Raw genomic sequence first — 19,479 nt, 5'->3', positions numbered from 1 at the left:
CGTAACTGTCAAGTCTACTACTCGTGCCCGATGAGGTTGCCCATTTCGTACTAGCTGTATTTATCATACGTACTTTGAACGAGCATGTCGAACTGTGATGGAAGAGGGAGAACCGGTCAAGGGAGTTGATCCCAAACATGGGCCGAAAGAATGTGCCTCAAAGCAGTTAGATAGTGATTTATCGAGCCTCATTGAATCCTTAAGCTGCCTGTAAAGCACCAGTTTTCGCACGCTAATCGAGTATCAAGAGAAACAACCGAGAATAGAAAGATGCCAATGTAATCGTCTCCCCTGCTCAAAAGATCTTGCTCAGAACTCTCGTGACATGCTCTGGCTGCTCTCCATCCCTTTTCTTTGCCAGGGGTATCTGTTTAAAGGACCTCTTCCTATCCCGCCCTTTCGAGGCCGCATCCGCAACACCACTCGCAGCACCGGCGACGTCCCTCTTCTCCCCCGCATCGTCTTTTCCACCTCCACCACCGCCACCACCATCGCCATCCCCGTCCTCGGCCCTCGGCCTCTTCTTCTTCGCCTCGGCCTTGGACTGGATGCCGTCGAGCATCTTCGCGCGGCCCACGTTGCGGACAAACTCCCTGTTCTCCTTGGCCGTCTTGCCGATCTCGGCGCGCATGCGGCTGTCGCGCTCGGCGTTCTCGGCGGCGATCTGCTGGGTCAGGTCGTCCCACTTGAAGCCCCTGAGGTAGCGCAGGCTCCAGACGTCGTCGCGGTAGAAGCTGCCCTTCTTGCCGCCGATGGGCCGCGCGTTGAGCAGCGCGCACGCCTGCCGCGCGTCGCGCTTGTCCACGAACTCGACCCAGCCGTCAGTGTGCAGGCGCTTGCGGTTGCCGCCGGCGCGCACCCGCCGCGCGTGCGCCGCCGCGCCCTCGGGCGACAGGAACGTCCGGTTGACCTTGCCGTACGGCTCGAGCAGGGACCGCAGCTTGGCCGGCTTGAGGAAGGGCGGGATCCGCGAGAGGTAGACCACGCCCGACTTCTTGACCGCCGCGTCGGTCACCACGAGGTTCTTCTTGCCTAGCGGCTTGGAGAGGGCCGGCAGCTTGGCCGCCTTGGACACCTTCGGCTTGTCCTCCTCCTCCGCCTTCTTCACTGGCCCTGCACCGCTGCTTTCGCCCGGTGCATCTTCGTCGTTGCCGGCTTGTTCTGCAGGTGGCGCGGCTTCGTTGTCGGGAATCTCGTCTTCGGCTTCGCTGGCAGAGTCATCGTCGCTCCCGCGGTCCTCGTCAATCTTCCGTCTCTTGGCGCTGCGTCCGCCCTTTTGCAGCTCGTTCTCGGAATTGTAGCCCTGGCTGGCGTCGTCCTCGCTCTCATCGGCGTCGAGGAAGTGATTCCTGTTCTCGGGAGCCATGGCTGCCTTGTGCTGGAGCGTACGAGTGTCAATGAGTGGGGGAAGAGTGTTCTAGCAGTAATGTATTTAGATATAATGCATTCGGATCAGAAACAATTTTTGGCTGACGGAAATCCCCAGTCCAAATTTTTGCGGGACAGCACCTGCTGTGGCCCCACTCTAGTTGGCTGTTTGCCCCACCATGGGTGCTTATCGTGGGGGCCAGAGGGCGTGAAGCGTCATCGGTAGGAATGGTAAGGTAGTTGGGTAGGTAGGTCTGTCGTATCTATCTTGATTCTCCTCAAAACTGATTGCCAGTAATCCGTACAGATACAGGACTTTGAGCTTTCCAACAACACTTTCATCATGTCTGCAGAAGTTTTGACAACCATCTCCCCCACGACAAACGAACCTATCCTGACCCGCAACGGCATCTCGGACGTGGAGTTGGGTCTCCTCCCAAAAGCCGCCACAGATGCTTTCAGGTCATGGCGGACGACGCCACTGGCAGACAGACAGATCATCGTGAAGAAAGCTCTAACACTCCTTGCGACCAAGACAGATGACCTCGCTCTTGAACTCACTGTCCAGATGGGACGGCCCATCGCATATACGGGCAAGGAGATCACCACTGCCATCAAGCGGGCCGAGTATCTCCTGAAGATCAGTGATGAGGCTCTCAAGGATACAGAGGGCGAGCCAGAGGCGGGCTTCAAGAGGTTCATCCGCAAGGTCCCAGTGGGCCCAGTCCTCATCATCTTCGCATGGAATGTGAGTCCCACGGGAGTCCCAGGATGAGGGCTACTCGCTGACGAGCTGCAGTACCCGTATCTCATCCTGGTCAACTCTCTGATCCCAGCACTTCTGGCCGGCAACTCGGTCATCCTGAAGCCGTCTCCGCAGACACCCACCGTCCCCGAGCAGATTGCCAAGGTCTTTGGCGAGGCCGGCCTACCGCCGGGCGTGATCCAGGTCTTCCACTCTGGCTCTCCCACGACGATCGAGTCCATTGTGAGAAGCCCCGAGGTGTCCGCCATCTGCTTCACAGGCTCGGTCGCGGGCGGTCTGGCGGTGCAAAAGGCTGCGGCAGACCGCGTCGTCAGCGTCGGGCTGGAACTTGGTGGCAATGACCCCGCCTATGTCCGCGGGGATGTAGACGTCAGGTGGGCGGCGGAGGAGATTGTCGACGGCGCGGTCTTCAACTCTGGGCAGAGCTGCTGCTCCATTGAGAGGGTCTACGTCGATGAGAAGATACACGACGAGTTTGTCGAGGCGGTCCGGGACGTGCTGAAGGGGTACAGACTGGGCGATCCTTTGGACAAAGCGACCCATCTCGGGCCGGTCGTCTCGAAGAGGTCAAAGGAGGCAATCGAGGCCCACATCAAGGATGCACTGGACAAAGGTGCTAAGGACGCGACGCCCGAGAACGAGACCTTTAGCAACCGGTATACGAAGGGGAATTTTGTCGCCCCTTCCCTACTAACCGGGGTTGACCACAGCATGGCGGTCATGAAGGACGAGACCTTTGGCCCCGTCATCCCTGTCATGAAGGTCAAGAGTGACGAAGAGGCCATCGGCTTGATGAATGACAGCGAGTTCGGGCTGACGGCCAGCATATGGTCCAAGGATACGAACAAGGCGTACGAGCTGAGTGAGCAGGTGGAAGCAGGTACCGTATTTGTCAACCGCTGCGATTTTCCGAGTCCGGTAAGTGTCTCAGACAACAGCAGCAGCCTACGTGGCAATCTGATGGCACCTTCATTCAAGAAACTGACACGGACACAGGACCTCGCGTGGACTGGATGGAAGAATTCAGGTAAGGGGGTCACTCTGAGCCGCTTTGGGTTTGAGCAATTTGTGCGATTGAAGTCATTTCACATCAAGGATTATCCCCAGTAGGTAGGCCAAGGAAGGGGGTCACTTCTTCGACTGGATCCCTTGTTCGCGGCGGAAGGGAGCAGCTGACCGACTCATTTACACGTTCGAGACACGGAGACGAGAAAAAAATCAATAATCTTCATCTCGTAGGGCTATTGCGACGGTTACGGCCATGTCTCACTTGCTAGTGAAACCCAATTGAACGTCGATGCATTCCAACCACCCTTTCCCGCCGCCTCAAATGCATTCCAATGGAAGGCGCCCACCGCCATCGTTTCCATGGGAGAATCGCAGCATTCCATCGCTCCGGAACAAGAAATCTCATCTCCAAAGACTGAGCGATTCCTACCCAAGGGCACGGCAAGTGTGTCAAGGGACTTGGTCCAGACGCCGACGATCAGTTGTTATATACAATCTCTGATCCCCCTTCCCATTGTTCCATGATTGACCTTCCTTCCTCGCCAGTCTTCTGTCATTCACTTGTCAAACAACCAGTCACGGTCCTCGTCGGGACACATAAGGAACCCGAGGCCACCAAGTCAATCTTGACCTTCAATGGGCTACATCATTGCCCACGCCACTCCTTTTTGCTCTTAGTTCTATTTTATTTGTCCCTTGTCATTTAGTGGCATAGGTGCCGAGAAGTTTCCCATCTCACCTCCATCGTCGCTGCCAAAGCCTCCCCTCAAGTTGGAGCAACATCTGCGTGGACGGTCATTCTCGACACTTCGTTCCTTTACATACATCACCAACCGGTCCCCCAATCTGCCCATCATGCACGTCTACCTGGACTTCAGAAGGTTCCGTACCCGCCTCCAAGACCTCGCCAGCTTCAGGCGCAAGGAGAAGAAGCGAGTTGTGATTGTACGCCATCACCGTCCCTCTGTTACTCCCTCCCTCCTCCAACCTAAACAGGGAACAACCGAACAAGCGGCTAACACATATATTTAGTCTGCCCCGTTCAACTTCAAGAGGGAGGGAGGAATCCCCCCCGGAATGAGCGAAGACGAGTGAGTCCCACGTCCGGATTCCCCCATCATAACATCCCAGGCCCACTGACGCCCGTTTCTCCCAGGATCCTGTTGATGCGCGAGAAGGCGGCTGCAAGTCGCATCGGCATCGCAGACGAATACGGCGGCTCCTGCCACTCGCTGCACCCGCTGCCGGCGCCGCCGAGCAGGAGCAGCTCGCTGGTAATGCGGGCCCCCGAGTCTCCGCTGATGATTAACTTCCGCGTCTCGCCGGTGGGTTCGATGATGGCTTAGCCACACAACACTGGGTTGGTTAGAGTCGGTGAAAGACGGTCTGGACGACCCAGACACACGAGACCCTGGATTTTCCTTGAAGTGTGTGTGGGAATTGGGTATCTGGATGGACGGAACACAGATTGAACTGAAGGAACCATGGACAACGGATGGCTTCAGGGGGAGGGAATGTGATCTACCCAAGTGCGGGCGCTTGGATATTGGCTTGGAATTGATATCCCTATTTCTCTATTGGAGAAGCGAAGAAGAGAATACCTAGATAGAACCACCACCGGTTACTAGATAATGCGCCCTGCGCCCCTTTATTAAGCGTTATTTCTACAGCAGACCCAAATAAGGCTTACAACGGCAGTGTCTCTCGAGGCCCATTTTGACAGGCGGATTTGATGACTTTTGTAGACCTTACTTTTACATATACGCCGCTACTTTTTCAGCCTTTCCCACATGCAAGTCCAGGGCAATCAACGAAGCCATCCGTGATACGTTTCCAGCTCCTCCACCTTCACCCCCTCCATTTCCCCCTTGACCCTCAGTAAGCTCACCCTTTCGCCCTTTTCCTTGCTCCAACCAGCCAAGAACTCCTCAATGCGCGCCTCCGTCTCCTTATCATCCTTCACAAGCAGCGCCACGGCATCGAACCCTCCCGCACCAGGCACAACCCCTCCGTAGACGCCCTCAACGCCGCCCAGCGCGTCCAGCAGCGCGGTCTGGCTCTCGGGCTCGATCGGCACGCCGCTCTCGGCGCCCATCCTCCGCACCAGCTCCCTGACGCCCGCCACGCAGGCCGGGATGTCCGCCGTCCGCCCCTCCCTCAGCGCCGCGGCGAGGCCCTCGTTCCGCGCCTGCAGCGCGTCCCACAGCGCCCGCGCCGCCTGCGGGTCCGCGTCGCGCCACGCCAGCACCTTCTTCACCATCCCCACCGTCTGGCTCCCGCAGTCCACGTCGCACATGCGCACCGCCACCCCGGGGGGGAGGGCCGCGCCGCCGGCGATGATCTCGGCGTCCCACACGGGCTGCGAGGAGGCGTGCTCCTCGGCGGCCCGGTCCTCCACGACGGCCTCCAGCTTCGAGGCGAACCCGGGGGTGCCGGCGCCGGACAGGCCGGCCAGCACGCGCGGGCTGAAGCGCCGGTACAGGCAGCCGCCGTAGACGGCAGCGGCGACGTCGAAGCCGCTGCCGACCTTGCCCTGGGCGGCGCAGTGGGCGGCCTGGGCGAGGTTGTGCAGCAGGCCGCGGCCGCGGGCCGAGGCCGGGTCGAAGGCGGAGCGGGGCAGGTGGTGGGCTAGAAGGGCGGCCGTGAGGGCCGTCACGAGGGCGGCGGAGGAGCCCAGGCCGGTCTTGTGGGCCTCGTGGAGGGGGACGGGGATGTGGATGAAGCGGGATGAGTGGGGGGGTTGAGGGGTGGATGAGGATGAGGAGGAGAGGGAGGAGGGTGGTGACTGGGTGGTGATGGTGACGGCCGAGGGTGCTGCTCCTGGTGGTTGAGAGTAGTAGTCGTTGTCGGCTAGGATGGTGAGGCGGGCGGGCTTGATGCTGCGGGACGGACCGTGTTTGCCGGCACGGGAGATGTATGTGAGCGCATAGCTGAGCGCGGTTTCGACGAAGGGATTGGGGTTGATTTGAGGGCCGCTGGAAGGGGGATGGTGAGTATTGGAATCAGGAGATGTGCGAAGCTTACAAGCCCGACCAGGACGGAAAGAAAGGAGGCGTGTGGGTATAAGAATAAGAGATGGAGTAAGCGGGCCAGCATGAATGAGACCTTCATGAGCAAAAAGCCTCACTTGAGACTACCCGTGGCTGTGACCGATGATTGACGATAGAGACACGACTTACACCTGCAACTGCGTCACCTTGATGCCCCCGTCATCATCGGCGAGGTGGTGCCCATAGCGCCACGTAGCCTCGAGGAACTGGGGACTTTCAACGACGATCTCGGACAACTGCACCCCCTTGCTAGTTTGGATCTCCTGAGCGATGACATTGATGCGGGCGCTGAGGCCGAAGACGAGTCCGGTATAAGCCCGGTCAAGTACAAGGTACCCGCCGGCTAGTAGGACCTTGCCAGGAGCGGAGACGGCTACCGTGGGGTTCGGCATTCTGATTTTCTCGTCTTTGTCGACTCGGATCTCTCCGAGAACAGTGGTAGAAGGGAAGATGTGTCCCTCGATTGCTGAGCCTTGGGCAACAGAACAGAACTGACAGAACCAATGCAACAAACTACACAGATGATGATAAACTTCGGGATGCCCTCAATGACGTCGGACTGGCATGTTTTCGGGTGCGGAGTATTCCACACGGAGTTTCGTTGGTTGCCACGAACAAAGAGGATTTTCAGGCGGGGCTCAAGTTCCTACCTACCTACCAATTGGGCATGGCTAGGCGGGGCAAGTCACGAAACGCCCCTATTCCTTCGATACAGCACGTAAGATATCCCCCTCAGGGCGGTGCCAAACTTGCCTGCATTCGAATGGAGGGTAAGAGCTACAAGGTACTCAGTAGGAAACGTACATACACGTACATACATTACAGAGTGGGTGCATGCGGTTGGGGAGAATGATTCAGCAAAATCTTTTGAGCCTTGGGTCGGCTCAATATGTCAGCACTATATCCCTTCGTACATATGTCTCAGTCTTCGGTCTTGAGAGATGTGTGAGAGATGTGCCAACTGAACACTGCGCACGTCCAGAGACGGATCAATTGCTTCTGGCATTAGCTAATGACCGAGAAAGACCAGTCTCCGGATATAAGGACGGACTTCGGAGCTCTTGCCAGGCTGTGCCGGAGGCCACCGGTGACTCGGTTCCGGGTTTTCACGGCATATTCTCGTTTCGATCCTCATGTGATATCCCGCATCCCCACTACACAAGAAGTGTGGGGCATTCGCTGACACCCTGTTAGTGAAGGACCAGACAGGTGAAAAAAAGGGTGAAAAGACGAAAAAGAGATCAGAGCAAACCCCATGCTAATTCCTACACCTTATGCGTAAGCATTCCTTCGTAATGGAACGTGCTAGAAGGGAGACTTCCACAGGGCCAAGACTTAGCGCCAGGGGTATATGGCAGTCAGGAGAAGGATCTCCATTCTGTTATACTGTTGTTTCTCATGTATTTCTTCATTTACCATACTGGATGGGTAACAGAACACAACCGCGGACACGGTGATTAATTCCCCTGGTGTCATCACGAAATGTCCGGGTTTCAATCGGCTTGGCAGAAGTATACATGTAACTTGGGTAAGGTGCAATAAGATGCAGCTTGGCAGGTCCCGAATGTGCGTGCCTTGGTTCCATCCCGGTTTCTCCCTGGGCGCAGAGGCCAACGTCATCCTGGGCAGGCTAATCAGCGCCAATAGAAAACCGAGTAAAGTAGCAAACCCCGGAGTGCTCGGCGCGGGCGGGGGTCGGCGACAAGAAAACGCCGTGCCCGAGGGTTGCGAGTCGTCATTGAATGCTGTGCCTGGAGATTCGATGCCTATGCGTACGTAACTCTCAGGCCCATATGCTATCTGTCCTCTTTCGTCGGTTCCGAGTGATGGTACCAGAGTGAGTTAAATGGGCATCAACCCGTGTCTGGTAGTTCCAAGTCTATTCTTGACGTCTCCCATTCATTGCAAGCATTTGGATTTGTTCGACGAATTGTCTCGAGGTACATGCCCTTCCCGGCCTTAAGCCAAGCCGCGCTGCCTGAGTCACAGAAATTTGGACGAGTTTGACCCGTCCCGGATCCACCCATTCAGCCCCGAAATTTTTTCATCGCCAATTTAGTACGGAGTGCACGCTAGCATTTCCGCCTCAAGTACCACCCACAGCGCAGCGTCCCCAATTGGATTCGCGACGAAACAAAACACAATCTGAACAAAACGAGCACTCCCTCTCGATTCTCACTGCGCCTCTCTTTCCCCCTTTCCTTTCCTTCCTTCATTCACAACCTACAGCTTCAATATAGCGCGTTTATTTGACGGCCTAACTGTCGTCAAATGAACCTGCACCTGCGCCTTTTGTTATCTTCCCATGTAAGTCTGCGCCCGGTTTTCTCCTTTTCTCCGAGGTGGTCTCCGATGCCGAGCCTCAGCAGTTCAAACCTGCTAGGACAACTCGCTGCGTTGATTGTGTGGAACAATGATAGCTAATCGCCACCGTCATTGTCACAGCTTCCCTACCCTCCAGGCTTCACCTAAATGCCCACCGTCTATTCCTCCGTCTTCCAGAGCTTTATCCGCCAGGGATTCTCCAAGTCATTCACCCACGGCTACGCACAATCGTTCGTAGCTGCGACACATCCCCATGTTCTAAACCCGCAGACCCGGCCGTCCTTTGCGCGGCGTAACAGCCACCGCATTGGACGGCTCCAGAGCCTCGGCCTGCAGAGTGCGTTTCATACCAGCAACCAAGCATCCGGCTCTGCCGTCGAGAACCGGCACGAGAGGATCGCCAGCCATGGAGGACTGGACGCCTACTTTGACCATCTTCAGAGGAAGCAGGCTGCTGGCGAGCAGCTAGATGAAGGCGAGAAGGACTGGATCCAATTTGAGTTCCCGAAGCGCATCGAGTGGAAACCCACTGCGGCTTCCATACTTCTCGGCGGCGAACCAAGGACCCAAAACGCCGAGGAACACGAGCTCACCCACGATGCTTCCAGTACGAGCATTCCACCCGAAGCCGAGGCCGCCTTGGCCCACATCGATGCTGCCATTGAGAAGGAAATCGAGACCAGGAGGCGGCTGGAGGCTCTGAACGAGGAATCGTCGCAGTCGCTGCGCCCACCAAGTCCTGGAGAGGCCGAGGAGGCCATCGCCCGCTCTGCTACCCCAGTCTCCAGAGTCCGAACCCCGGCAAGCATTGCTCGTACGGCCACTCCTCCGATCGACCCGCAGTCGCAGACCTACGCGGATCACCTCACCAAGCTTTCCGGAGCATCCCGGTATGCCGAGATCCCGGCCGTTTTCGAGGCCATGCTTGTGGCGGGCGTACGGCCCATCGCAACCGCCTACAATGCCCTTCTCGTGGCCGCGATACACCTGCCATCCGCGAAGATCGAAATCGTGTCCAAGGCCCTGGATGTCTACGCCGACATGCTCCGGCGCAAGGTTTCTCCCGACAGCGATACCTACAACATCCTCGTTGGCCTGCTCGCTGCTCGATCACTCGAGGTCTCCGCGCTCAAGACAAGCCTCGAGGGCAAGCGGCTGCGGTACGGTGGTATGGACGAGCCGGGGAAGTTCATGTTTGCCTCCCACGAGCTTGAGCACGCAATTCTCTCCGAGGATGATCGCCTGGATCTCGCGGTCACTCTGTTCGAGTCATCCGTCGCTTCGGGCAAGGCCTTGTACTCGTCCGAGACGTACCACCAGCTCATCTCGGCTTGCGCCCAGGCGGGCCGCCTTGGCGACATGCTCCAGTTATTTGACCACATGGAGTCAAACGGGGCGACCCCCTTCGCTGCCACATTCCCAGCCATGATCACCGCCTTTGCCAAGTCCGGCGATCTTGTCAGTGCCGTGGAGTGCTACAGCGAGTATCGCAGCCTCGCCATTGCCAATGACCATGGCGAGGGGACTCTCCTTGATCGGCTGGATGCCCAAGTCTATGCTGCCGTCATCAACGCCTATGTCGCTTCGGACAAGATCGAGGGCGCCATGAAGTTCTACAAGAAGATCGTTCAGGAGTACGGCGTGCGAGCTGCCGACATCAAGGATGCCATCATAAGCGCCGGGTTTGTGAAGGCATTCATCGACCGCGGAATCTATGAGGAGGCCCTCCGCTGGGCTCAAGTCATCGAGTCAGAAAGCAGGGCCCCCACTATGAGTGAGCTTGTTGTCTCTGCCGCCGATAGCGGAGACAAGCCCACGGCCATGGCAGCCTTCGCCCAGGTTTCCGCCACTAGCGACGTTGTGTCTCCAGCCATCGCCCTGCTTGCCATGAGCGTGCGTGAGGGCGATGTCGCTACTGCCTCGAGGTACTGGCAGGTCCTGAGCAACCCCGAGCTTGAGGTGACTGCGGCCTTCATTGAGCCGACCGCCATGTTCGCGGTGGCCTTGATCGGCTCGGGCCAGGTCGCCGAAGGCTTGACCCAGTCCGAGATGATGTTCCAGCGCATCCGTGAGAGCGGAGCCCAAAGGAATCACCAACTCGCCGATGAGGTAGAGGAGGCTACCGAGTTCATATCTCGCTACATGAGCACCCGGGGTATCACTGATCCACGGGAGACTGCCTCGCAGACATCCGTTGCGCCCCAGAGCTTTACCGCTTCGCCGTTCTCGTCGACGCCCACCGTCTCTAGCTACGAGGATACCTTTGACCCTTACGCCCACAACACCGACTTCAAAGGTTCTTCGTTGATCTCTGACGAGTTGGAGGGCGCTCATGGTCGCCGAGGGCCGCGTCTGAATGATGCCCTCGGCCGGTTCCGGAACATGCGTCGTGCTGGCCGGCATCCGCGGTACATCACTTATGCCAAGTTGATCTCCGCTGCGGCTCGCGAAAACAAGATGGACCTTTGCCGGGATATTCTTGGCATGGCTCGTACCGACGTTCCTCTCCTGCCCCAGTACGCCGTCGTTCGATATGGCTGGTCTTCCATCTTGGACGCTATGGTTGGGGCCTGCCTCACCCTCGGCAACAGGGGTATGGCCGAGAAGTTCCATCAGGAGCTTCTTGAGATAGGTGCCACGCCATCGGCCAATACCTTCGGTCTCTATATCACAACGCTCAAGGAGTCCACCAAGACATTCGATGAGGCGACCGAGGCTGTTAAGATCTTCCACCGCGCCAAGGCCGAGGGTGTCGAGCCGAGCTCGTTCCTCTACAATGCGCTGATTGGCAAGCTCGGTAAGGCTCGTCGCATCGACGACTGCCTGTTCTACTTTGCCGAGATGCGCGCTCGGGGCATCAAGCCTACTTCGGTCACTTACGGCACAATTGTCAATGCCCTCTGCCGTGTCAGCGACGAGAAGTTTGCCGAGGAGCTGTTCGATGAGATGGAGGCCATGCCCAACTACAAGGCTCGGCCTGCTCCCTACAACAGCATGATGCAATTCTTCTTGACGACGAAGCGGGACAAGGCCAAAGCCCTGGCCTACTACGAACGGATGAAGGCCAAGGGAATCTCCCCGACCGCACACACCTTCAAGCTCCTCGTCGACACGCATGCCACTCTCGAGCCTGTCAACATGACTGCTGCCGATGCCGTTCTAGACATGATCCGCTCGTCCGGCCAGCAGCCGGAGCCCGTCCACTACGCCTCGCTGATCCATGCCCGTGGCTGTGTTCTCCACGACATGGCTGGAGCTCGTCGCATCTTCGATGCCGTGATCAAGGACCCTACAATCTCGCCGAATGCGTGCTTGTTCCAGGCCCTGTTCGAGGCCATGGTCGCGAACCACCGTGTCTCCGACGCCGAGCCTGTCCTCGCCCAGATGCGCGCCAAGAGGGTCGAGATGACGCCCTACATCGCCAACACGCTCATCCACGGCTGGGCCGCGGAGAAGAAGATCGCCAAGGCCAAGGACGTCTATGCCTCGGTCGGTCGCGACAAGCGCGAGCCCAGCACCTACGAGGCCATGACGCGGGCGTTCCTCGCCGTCGAGGATCGCGAGAGCGCCAAGGGCGTCGTCAGCGAGATGCTCAGCCGCGGCTACCCCAGTGCCGTCGTCAACAAGGTCCTGGATCTGCTTGGTGGCGGCGGTGGCAAGGCCGAGGAGGCTGCTGCCCCCGTCGCGGCTTAAAAATCGTGCGCCACGCAAACACACGGCATCGCATCGCATCGCATCGCATCGCATCGCATCGCATCGCATCGCATTCTCTTCTGGCCAACACACAATCTGTTCTAGCATCCGATCTTGTTTCATATGTCTACCTCCGCCGTTCTCCTTGTTTGATACCCCCGTTGCTGGTGTGACGTAGGAATTTGGGTCGACTTAAGTGTCGAGTTTTTAATCGGGGGTGTTGTCCAAGGGTATCATCTGGAGGTAGATTCCAAGGCAAGCTCGTCCTTTTTTTTCTTTTTTCCTATGTCCCAACGGCCTACCTGTTTCAAAGCGTCTGGCGTTTTTGGGAGAATTATAGACCGGGGTCCCTGCGTGTGGCCCAGGTTCTGGCGTGCTTTTTCACTTGTCTCTTTTACCTGCTATTTTCGCAGCATAAATGGGGCGGCGGCGGCGGTTCAGGTCGGGTTTGGGAATGGTGGGCTTTGATTGCCCTGATAGACTCTCCACTCTGCATACAGCAAAATACCTTATATTTTCCTTTTTGTTCTAAGGGCGATGGGTTGGATCGTGGTCACGGCAAAAAAGGGGACTGGGAGATGGCATGGAATGGCTCAAACCGGATGGATTAGCCACGTCTCCGGGGTGGACGCCGTGGTCGGCGGTCTGGATCGCTTGTGTATCATAGCATTTTTTTTTTCCCAACACGAAGAAATTCGTACCTGGCCTTGCTTGGATCAGAAATGTGACACTCTGCTGCACTGATTTTGAAATTGATTGCCGTCTATGATAATGCCCTCTCTATGCTCCATGCGATGTAAACAACAATATCCGCGTTCTGTTTGTCTTGAAAAGGGTATAAATCCATGCATGACACAACAACCACGTCCGTCCCCCTTTTTCTTTTCCCGACCAGTCAGTTGCAACAACAACAAGAACAACAACAACCTCCCCAAATCAACCGATATTGAACTCGCTACTCGCGCTCATCACAGCCTTCATCTTGGCCCGCATCCTCCTCGCCGCGTCCTCATCCGTCCGACCCAAATCATCGTCACCATCTGCATCCCTACCAGCAGCAGCAGCACCACCACCAGAAGAAGAAGAAGCAGGAGCCTTCCGCTTCTGCGCCCCGGCTGGGGCGGCGGGCCTGTGCGTCCGCCGCGACACGCCGCCGCCGATGCCGCCGGGGGCCTCGCGCAGGCCGAAGGCCTTGGCCAGGTGGCCGAGGTGCAGCTGCGTCATGTCGAAGTAGCACCGCTCGGGCCGCACGTGAGTGGCGTAGGCGCGCACGTGCGACCGGAAGGCGAGGCGCGCCGCGTCGAGGAGGGGGTCGTCGCGGACGGGGGGTTGGAAGCGGCGGTTGCGGTTCTGGTTTTGGTTTTGGTTGGCCCCCCCGCTCTTGCGCCCGCCTGCTGCGGGTGATGGTGGTTCGTCCGCGGCGGGGGCGGGGCCGGGCTTGTAGAGGAGGCGCTTCTCGATGTGTAGCTGGAGGGCCTCGGCGCGGGTGGTGTAAGATTGCTTATCGGGCTGTGTGGCGGAGACTTCCGAGGGGCCCGCTGGGGAGGCGGGGAGGTCGACGGGGGAGGCGAGGCCCTTCTGGAGGATGGCATCGTAAGACTGGGGGACGATCGGGGCGGTGGGCCGGAGGAGCTCAATGTAGCCTTCCTCGCAGCCCGGGAGGAGGAAGAGCACGGCCTTGCCCGGGCGGCCTGCTCGGGCTGTGCGTCCTATCCGGTGCACGTGGTCGTCAACGGCGAAGGCGGGGTCGTATTCGATTACTAGTTCGACAGACGGGAGATCAAGACCGCGGGAGGAGATGTCCGTGGTGATGAGGACTGACGGGTTCTTCGAGGTCGAGAATGAGTTCAGGGTTGAGGTGCGGACGGGTTGGGGGAGGGAACCGTGGAGTTTGTGGAGGATGACAGTGGGGTTGGCCGGTGATGTGATGTATGCCGCCGGCGCGACAGTTTTATCCGTTGATGACTTGTCTGCCGGAGTGGGAGATTCGGGCGAAGGTGGCTCGATAGGCGCAGTGGACTTCAACAAGTCGAAGTGGAAGTTGACTGAGTCAGCACAGGAGATGAAGATGATCGCCTTCATGACGGAGCCGCGCCGAGCAAAAGTCGACTTCAGCAGCGCGATGAGCGTCACCAGCCGTAGCTTGGCCGGCACGATGAGGTACGCCTGTTTCAGCTGTGAAGGGGCCGAAAAAACGGCGTCCTCGATCCCGGCCTCCTTGTCATGCTCGGCATCCGACTTCGAGGCGGTGATGTGGACAGCGTCTTCCAAGCTGATCTCGCCTAGCTTCTGCACATTCATCTTCATAGTGGCAGAACATAGGACCGTGACTCGTCGGGACGGCAAAATGCCGCCCAGAACAACACCGTCCTTGCTCTCGTTCACCAGCGCGTCCTTTCGGATCTTGCCAACAATGACTCTGAGATCGTCCTCGAAGCCCATCTCCATCATGCGGTCGCCTTCGTCGAGGACTAGCCAGCGCACAGTGCCCACGTCAAGAATCTTGGTATGATCCAGATGGTCTGTCAAGCGGCCCGGCGTGGCGATGAGGATGTTGACCCCTTTCCTCAGCCGTGCCTTCTCGGATTTCTTGCTCTCGCCTCCGATCACGGTCGTGCTCACGAGCCACGGGGCGCACCGGAGAATCTTCTCCAGTACGGCGGCTATCTGCTTGCAGAGTTCTCTTGTAGGTGCGAGGACGATCGCGAATAGTCCCGAATCTCGGTGGATCTGCGTTCCCGTGCTGGTTCCGTCCGTGGCCTGGCTCAAGGCCATGATCCGGTGGACGATAGGGAGGAGGTAGGCCAGCGTCTTTCCGGAGCCTGTCTCTGCCTGGAGGAATGCGTCATTGTCTTCCTTGATCAGTTGCGGTATTGTGTTTTTCTGGATCGCTGTCGGAGCCCTCATCTCTAATTTGGAAGAGAGGTGCTGTGCTACCCTCCTCGAGAGGCCAAGGGCGAGGAAATTCTCTACTTCTTCTGAGAGAGGTGCATTGGATGGTTCCGCAGGTTCGCTTTCTTCGACCGGCTGATCTTCAAACACCGTAGTTGCCGTCGGGTTCGAGCTGAAGAGCTTGGACGTGACCTGGCCTGGCCTCAAGGCTGGCGCTGACCATTCGCCCCGGTTCCCGCCGTGGGAGCCGGAATCCCCTGATCTGCTAGCATCTTCGACCCTCTGTCTCTTTGCGGGCCTAGTGGATTGCCCGCCGTCGTCCTTATCTTGGTCGCCAGTGTCGGGCTGTTGCTTCGCATCGTACTTCTTGACACTTTTCTGCGCGCGGACCCGGTCTCTCCAACGGCCACCTTTGAACTTCACTTGGCTTTTGATAGGTGCGTCCCCAACCTCAAAATTGAGCAGCATTCCATCGTCCGCCATGGTTGCTGTTCTTGACCGTTTCCGGGAATCCTAGATGTCGGATGCGTTTAAGAATGAAAAAAAAAAAAAGGCGGGATGATGGAAATTCTACAAGGCTGAGTGAGACTCGAAGCGGGACACGATTTCATTGGTTCACTGATTTCTACGGTGGGTCAAGCTACAGACAGCATCAAGCCTGTTATTGGTCAAGCAGAAATAAACCATCGAAATGAGTATCCTAATCGCACAAGATCCCCCGCCTATCTGCTTGTATTGCAACGCTTAGTGGAGATATGCGGGGGCATAAACTCTCCTGATATAGTAACAATTAGTGTAGATAGGTGGACAACGGTGCAAATTAGGGAGACGCTATTGAAAGAATGCATAAACCGGGTCCCAGCCAGGTACGCTCAGGCTAGAATTACACACTAGGCCATATGCGTACACCCATCCATGTCCTCGATGGCAGTAAGCAAGAAATACGGATTACTGTCTTAGACACTGGGATTTATGATTCTGCAGCATCTCGACTCTCGATCAACGCAGTATGGGGACAACTGTGCCGGCCTGGCCCGGGTGGCACAGCATAAACACCCATAATCACCCCTGGACTTCCCCAAAAATCGAGTCCGACCATCATATTATCCGGGAAGCTCAGCTCCAAATTCCTGACGCGTTGCATTCCTTTCGCCGGGCGTCCGGACGTCCACGAAGCTGTCCTGCATCTATTTAGCTGTGCATATCTCCCGGTTACCTAGCTAGATCCTAACGCAATGCCTGTCAATCCAGTACGGTCTTTCCTTCGTCCAGGACTTGCTGCAAACGGGATGAGCATCTCAGTCGTAGTCGCCGCCGCCGTTGCGGGCGTGGGAGTCTATTCGCTCTACTTGAGGAGGACATCCAACAATGCCGAGTCTAAGGGGACCTTTGCAAGCTTCGGCTTCACGTCGCTACGTCTGCAGAGTGCAGAGATGGTGAACCACAACATGAGGCACCTACGTTTTGAGCTCCCAGATCCCAATGCGAAGAGCGGTCTCTCACTCACATCCGCCGTCTTGACCATCTCGTTCCCCAATGGCGGTTGGATTCCCGTTATCCGGCCATACACGCCCGTGAGCGAGCTCGGTTAGCCCTACCTACCCAATGACCTCCCATCACTTCTTGTGATCCCCCTTAATGGAATGCCTTGGGCAAGTTCTAACGCACTTTCCCAGATGACAAGGGCTACATCGAGCTCATGGTGAAGCACTACCCAGGCGGCAAGCAGAGCACGCACATGCACTCCCTCCAGCCGGGCGACAAGCTCATCTTCGCCCCGATCAAGGGCTACGCCTGGACGCCCAACAAGCACGCCCACGTGGCCCTCATCGCCGGCGGCGCCGGCATCACGCCCATGTACCAGCTCTCGCGCGGCATCCTCGGCAACCCGGAGGACCGAGCCCGTGTCACGCTCGTCTGGGGCGTCAACACCGATGACGACATCTTCCTGCGCGACGAGTTCGCCGCCCTCGAGAGGAAGTTCCCGGGCCGCTTCAAGGCCGTCTATGCCGTGGCCGAGCCGGGCCCGGGGTCGAAGCACGCGGCGGGGTTCATCACCGCGAAGTTGCTCGAGGGCGCCGGGCTGGGCGCGGCGGAGCGCGAGAAGGAGGGCGGCGACGTCAAGGTGCTGGTGTGTGGGCCGCCGCCGATGGAGAAGGCGATTGCGGGGACGAAGGGCTGGGGCGGGAAGGCGAATGGGGGCGTGTTGGCTGAGTTGGGGTTCACGCCGGACCAGATTCACCGGTTCTAGATGGGGGTTCTGGTCTGAGGAGGTTGTGGTGGTGGTACATGCGTTTCTCGGCGCAAGACCGCCTCCTAGCTCAGTTTGTTCTCCATTTATAAACCCATGTCGCAGCAGAAGATAATACACTGGTAGACACAATAATGTGTCCAGGAAAGCGCTAAACGCTGCTCCATTTCTCCCCTACCCCTGCGTCGAAGCGCTTCACTTTTCAATCTCCATACGGGCACAAGCATATCCAGTTTCCCAAGTACTTGCAGCACGCTGTCTATTCAGGGCTACGCTGGATGTGCTCGTCACGAGCCACAGACACATCCTCCCCAAGCCTGGTAGCCTCAGCTGAGCTTCCCTTTGCAAATCGCTGGTGACCAATTGTCTCCAGCGAAAAGCCCCTGCTCTCTTTGAGGAACAAGAAGGCTAATATGGCGATAACTACGTCGAAAAGACCCCACAGCAGGAAGGGCCCATATTGGTCCTCATATATGGCGTCGTCCGGAAAAGACGAAAATTGAACAGCCACTGAGACGCAACGCCGATGGCCACTCCAGATTCCCGAATCCGGGCCGGGAAGATCTATCCCTGCGCGGCAGCATTCTCAAGTCTTCCTTGCAGTCTCTTGCTTGCCCTTATTATGACACGTATGGCCACGGAAGTGGGCCCCATCTGAAGTTGTAGGCAATGACGAAAAGATAGATCAGAGCGACGGTGGCGATGCCCGAAGAAGTCACCTTGCCCCCCTCTGGTGGAGGGGTTGCTTTGACCACAGCTGCGGTGGTTATCTGGCACGCCGCCATGAAGGCAACGCCACCGATCAAGACGGCGCGACGGCCCACTCGATCAGCGAGGAATAAGACGAATGTGCTGCAAGCAGGAACATTCACTGCGTCGAATATGGCGGTGAGGAGAAGGTCCCTGTCACCGCCACCGATAAGGAGCTTGAAAAACTGAGGACCAAAGTAAGCGAATGCTGTTGCTCCTGTTGCTTGCTGCGCCGTGAAGACAGCAAACGCTGTGGAGATCCGTTTGAAGTTATCAGTTTGGAGGAGCTCTGTGCTGGGTTCAGGGTTTGTCAGGGGTTGTTTTTCCTTTGAGCGACGGCCACGTCACTGACCAACAAACCTGACCCCTTCCATAGCCCGGGCCTCGTTCTCAACGCCAACACGAATCTCCTCCATCTCATCTTGGGTCTCCTGGGAGTCACTCCCTCTGACCCACTTCAGACCCTCCCAAGCCTCCTTCCTCATGACCCAGTTTGGAAAAGTCGGGTCAAATCGGAAAGGGAACTGGTCTTACAAGGGTGAAGAACAGCTGGAAGAATGACCCAACCCGGCCCCGCAGCTCTTTCAGCATCATCTCGCCATTGAACATGGGAACGACGACTGTGGCTGCGCCAAGACCCAGGCTGGTGATGACTCTCGCGACGTAGAATGCGGGCAGGGAATGGGTGTTGACGGTCTGGATGACCGCGCCGATGCAGAAGACGGCTGACAACAGCATCAGCGCCTTTCTGCGGCCGATCCTGGCCGTAAGGGGCCAGGCGGCGAAGTAGGCGGCGAAGGCGCCCAGCTGCTGGAACCGGAGGGCAAGGGAGCTCGTCCGGGTGGCATGCTCGGTGTTGTAGCCATAGTCGCCCTGGAGCGAGTCAAGGGTCAAGACTCCGCCAACGTTTACCAGCATAGTACGTCGGTGTTCTGGGCATATTCAACGTGTGCTTCCTTCCAGCTTTGAGGTTGGCTCGGGAATCCTCCTGTGCAGACTAACGAGCCAAGCCAATACGCCCCCAGCTTTCCCCGTGTCATGTCCTTCATGCTGGATACGAGAGGCATCACAAAGGTTCACAAGGTCAGTAGGGAGGTTCCGAAACAAGATGAGCCTCCTCATCCACCTTTGATGTCCCCCCCCCCCCCATGCTATCTACCACCCCCTCAAGGGTCCTCAATTCAGCCGACGTTGCCCCATGAAACCCCATCCTTGAACAGTCAAACTGCAAGGAAATTCCCCGGCGGCCTGGTAGTCCCAAATGGTGCAAACGGACTGGTCATCACGCCAGTATAAGTGGGCGCAGTTGGTACCACCAACCCTGCAAGACGTCCGTGGTTCAGACCCAAACTAGAAGGGATCCGCACCACACAGAG

At 57.6% G+C, this 19,479-nt stretch overlaps 8 protein-coding genes across 8 annotated transcripts; 4 read left to right on the top strand and 4 right to left on the bottom strand.

Annotated features, from left to right (window-relative positions):
* On the bottom strand, positions 1–1,515 carry QBC33DRAFT_93962 (uncharacterized protein). The gene has a single exon (XM_060433204.1). The coding sequence runs from the start codon at positions 1,364–1,366 to the stop codon at positions 296–298; it is 1,071 nt and encodes a 356-aa protein (XP_060283157.1). The 5' UTR covers positions 1,367–1,515; the 3' UTR covers positions 1–295.
* QBC33DRAFT_93963 (Aldehyde/histidinol dehydrogenase) lies at positions 1,516–3,338 on the top strand. Its single transcript, XM_060433205.1, has 4 exons — positions 1,516–1,616; positions 1,664–2,116; positions 2,168–3,052; positions 3,131–3,338. Exons 2-4 carry the CDS (start codon positions 1,712–1,714, stop codon positions 3,242–3,244), a joined length of 1,404 nt encoding a protein of 467 aa, XP_060283156.1. The 5' UTR covers positions 1,516–1,616; positions 1,664–1,711; the 3' UTR covers positions 3,245–3,338.
* A 483-nt stretch (positions 3,339–3,821) lies between these two features.
* Positions 3,822–4,883, top strand: QBC33DRAFT_94010 (uncharacterized protein). The gene is made up of 3 exons (XM_060433206.1): positions 3,822–4,087; positions 4,175–4,233; positions 4,299–4,883. The coding sequence occupies exons 1-3, from the start codon at positions 3,998–4,000 to the stop codon at positions 4,486–4,488; spliced, it is 339 nt and encodes a 112-aa protein (XP_060283155.1). The 5' UTR covers positions 3,822–3,997; the 3' UTR covers positions 4,489–4,883.
* Positions 4,884–4,949: 66 nt separating this feature from the next.
* QBC33DRAFT_515679 (putative phosphomevalonate kinase) lies at positions 4,950–6,584 on the bottom strand (the record flags this gene model as incomplete). Its single annotated transcript, XM_060426106.1, has 2 exons — positions 4,950–6,117; positions 6,322–6,584. The coding sequence occupies 2 exons, from the start codon at positions 6,582–6,584 to the stop codon at positions 4,950–4,952; spliced, it is 1,431 nt and encodes a 476-aa protein (XP_060283154.1).
* Positions 6,585–8,171: 1,587 nt separating this feature from the next.
* On the top strand, positions 8,172–12,353 carry QBC33DRAFT_94185 (putative pentatricopeptide repeat protein). The gene is made up of 2 exons (XM_060433207.1): positions 8,172–8,503; positions 8,638–12,353. The coding sequence occupies exon 2, from the start codon at positions 8,665–8,667 to the stop codon at positions 12,208–12,210; it is 3,546 nt and encodes a 1,181-aa protein (XP_060283153.1). The 5' UTR covers positions 8,172–8,503; positions 8,638–8,664; the 3' UTR covers positions 12,211–12,353.
* Positions 12,354–12,940: 587 nt separating this feature from the next.
* On the bottom strand, positions 12,941–15,928 carry QBC33DRAFT_493047 (ATP-dependent RNA helicase DBP7). The gene has a single exon (XM_060425503.1). The coding sequence runs from the start codon at positions 15,583–15,585 to the stop codon at positions 13,147–13,149; it is 2,439 nt and encodes an 812-aa protein (XP_060283152.1). The 5' UTR covers positions 15,586–15,928; the 3' UTR covers positions 12,941–13,146.
* Positions 15,929–16,024: 96 nt separating this feature from the next.
* QBC33DRAFT_540703 (ferredoxin reductase-like protein) lies at positions 16,025–17,650 on the top strand. The gene is made up of 2 exons (XM_060428088.1): positions 16,025–16,689; positions 16,779–17,650. The coding sequence occupies exons 1-2, from the start codon at positions 16,338–16,340 to the stop codon at positions 17,351–17,353; spliced, it is 927 nt and encodes a 308-aa protein (XP_060283151.1). The 5' UTR covers positions 16,025–16,337; the 3' UTR covers positions 17,354–17,650.
* Positions 17,613–19,217, bottom strand: QBC33DRAFT_611572 (quinate permease; the record flags this gene model as incomplete). Its single annotated transcript, XM_060432453.1, has 5 exons — positions 18,638–19,217; positions 18,464–18,579; positions 17,983–18,397; positions 17,797–17,917; positions 17,613–17,761 (listed from the first exon to the last, which is right to left on the bottom strand). The coding sequence occupies exons 1-5, from the start codon at positions 19,019–19,021 to the stop codon at positions 17,613–17,615; spliced, it is 1,185 nt and encodes a 394-aa protein (XP_060283150.1). The 5' UTR covers positions 19,022–19,217.
* Between the last annotated feature and the right edge of the window lie 262 nt (positions 19,218–19,479).

This window comes from Phialemonium atrogriseum (genome assembly GCF_030411735.1).
Source record: "Phialemonium atrogriseum strain 8032-3 unplaced genomic scaffold QBC33scaffold_14, whole genome shotgun sequence".
NCBI lineage: Eukaryota > Fungi > Ascomycota > Sordariomycetes > Cephalothecales > Cephalothecaceae > Phialemonium > Phialemonium atrogriseum.
The sequence above is the reverse complement of the archived record's forward strand: the minus strand, read 5'-3'. Positions and strand labels throughout refer to the sequence as shown.

Excerpts from the sequence above, each read along its gene's own strand:
- QBC33DRAFT_94010 (XM_060433206.1), top strand. The coding sequence starts at position 3,998 with ATGCACGTCTACCTGGACTTCAGAAGGTTCCGTACCCGCCTCCAAGAC. Across the intron at positions 4,088-4,174 it reads AGAAGAAGCGAGTTGTGATT|TCTGCCCCGTTCAACTTCAA; the intron begins GTACGCCATCAC and ends ACATATATTTAG. Across the intron at positions 4,234-4,298 it reads CCCGGAATGAGCGAAGACGA|GATCCTGTTGATGCGCGAGA; the intron begins GTGAGTCCCACG and ends CGTTTCTCCCAG.
- QBC33DRAFT_93963 (XM_060433205.1), top strand. The coding sequence starts at position 1,712 with ATGTCTGCAGAAGTTTTGACAACCATCTCCCCCACGACAAACGAACCT. Across the intron at positions 2,117-2,167 it reads TCATCATCTTCGCATGGAAT|TACCCGTATCTCATCCTGGT; the intron begins GTGAGTCCCACG and ends GACGAGCTGCAG. Across the intron at positions 3,053-3,130 it reads GCTGCGATTTTCCGAGTCCG|GACCTCGCGTGGACTGGATG; the intron begins GTAAGTGTCTCA and ends ACACGGACACAG.
- QBC33DRAFT_540703 (XM_060428088.1), top strand. The coding sequence starts at position 16,338 with ATGCCTGTCAATCCAGTACGGTCTTTCCTTCGTCCAGGACTTGCTGCA. Across the intron at positions 16,690-16,778 it reads CACGCCCGTGAGCGAGCTCG|ATGACAAGGGCTACATCGAG; the intron begins GTTAGCCCTACC and ends GCACTTTCCCAG.
- QBC33DRAFT_94185 (XM_060433207.1), top strand. The coding sequence starts at position 8,665 with ATGCCCACCGTCTATTCCTCCGTCTTCCAGAGCTTTATCCGCCAGGGA.
- QBC33DRAFT_493047 (XM_060425503.1), bottom strand. The coding sequence starts at position 15,585 with ATGGCGGACGATGGAATGCTGCTCAATTTTGAGGTTGGGGACGCACCT.
- QBC33DRAFT_93962 (XM_060433204.1), bottom strand. The coding sequence starts at position 1,366 with ATGGCTCCCGAGAACAGGAATCACTTCCTCGACGCCGATGAGAGCGAG.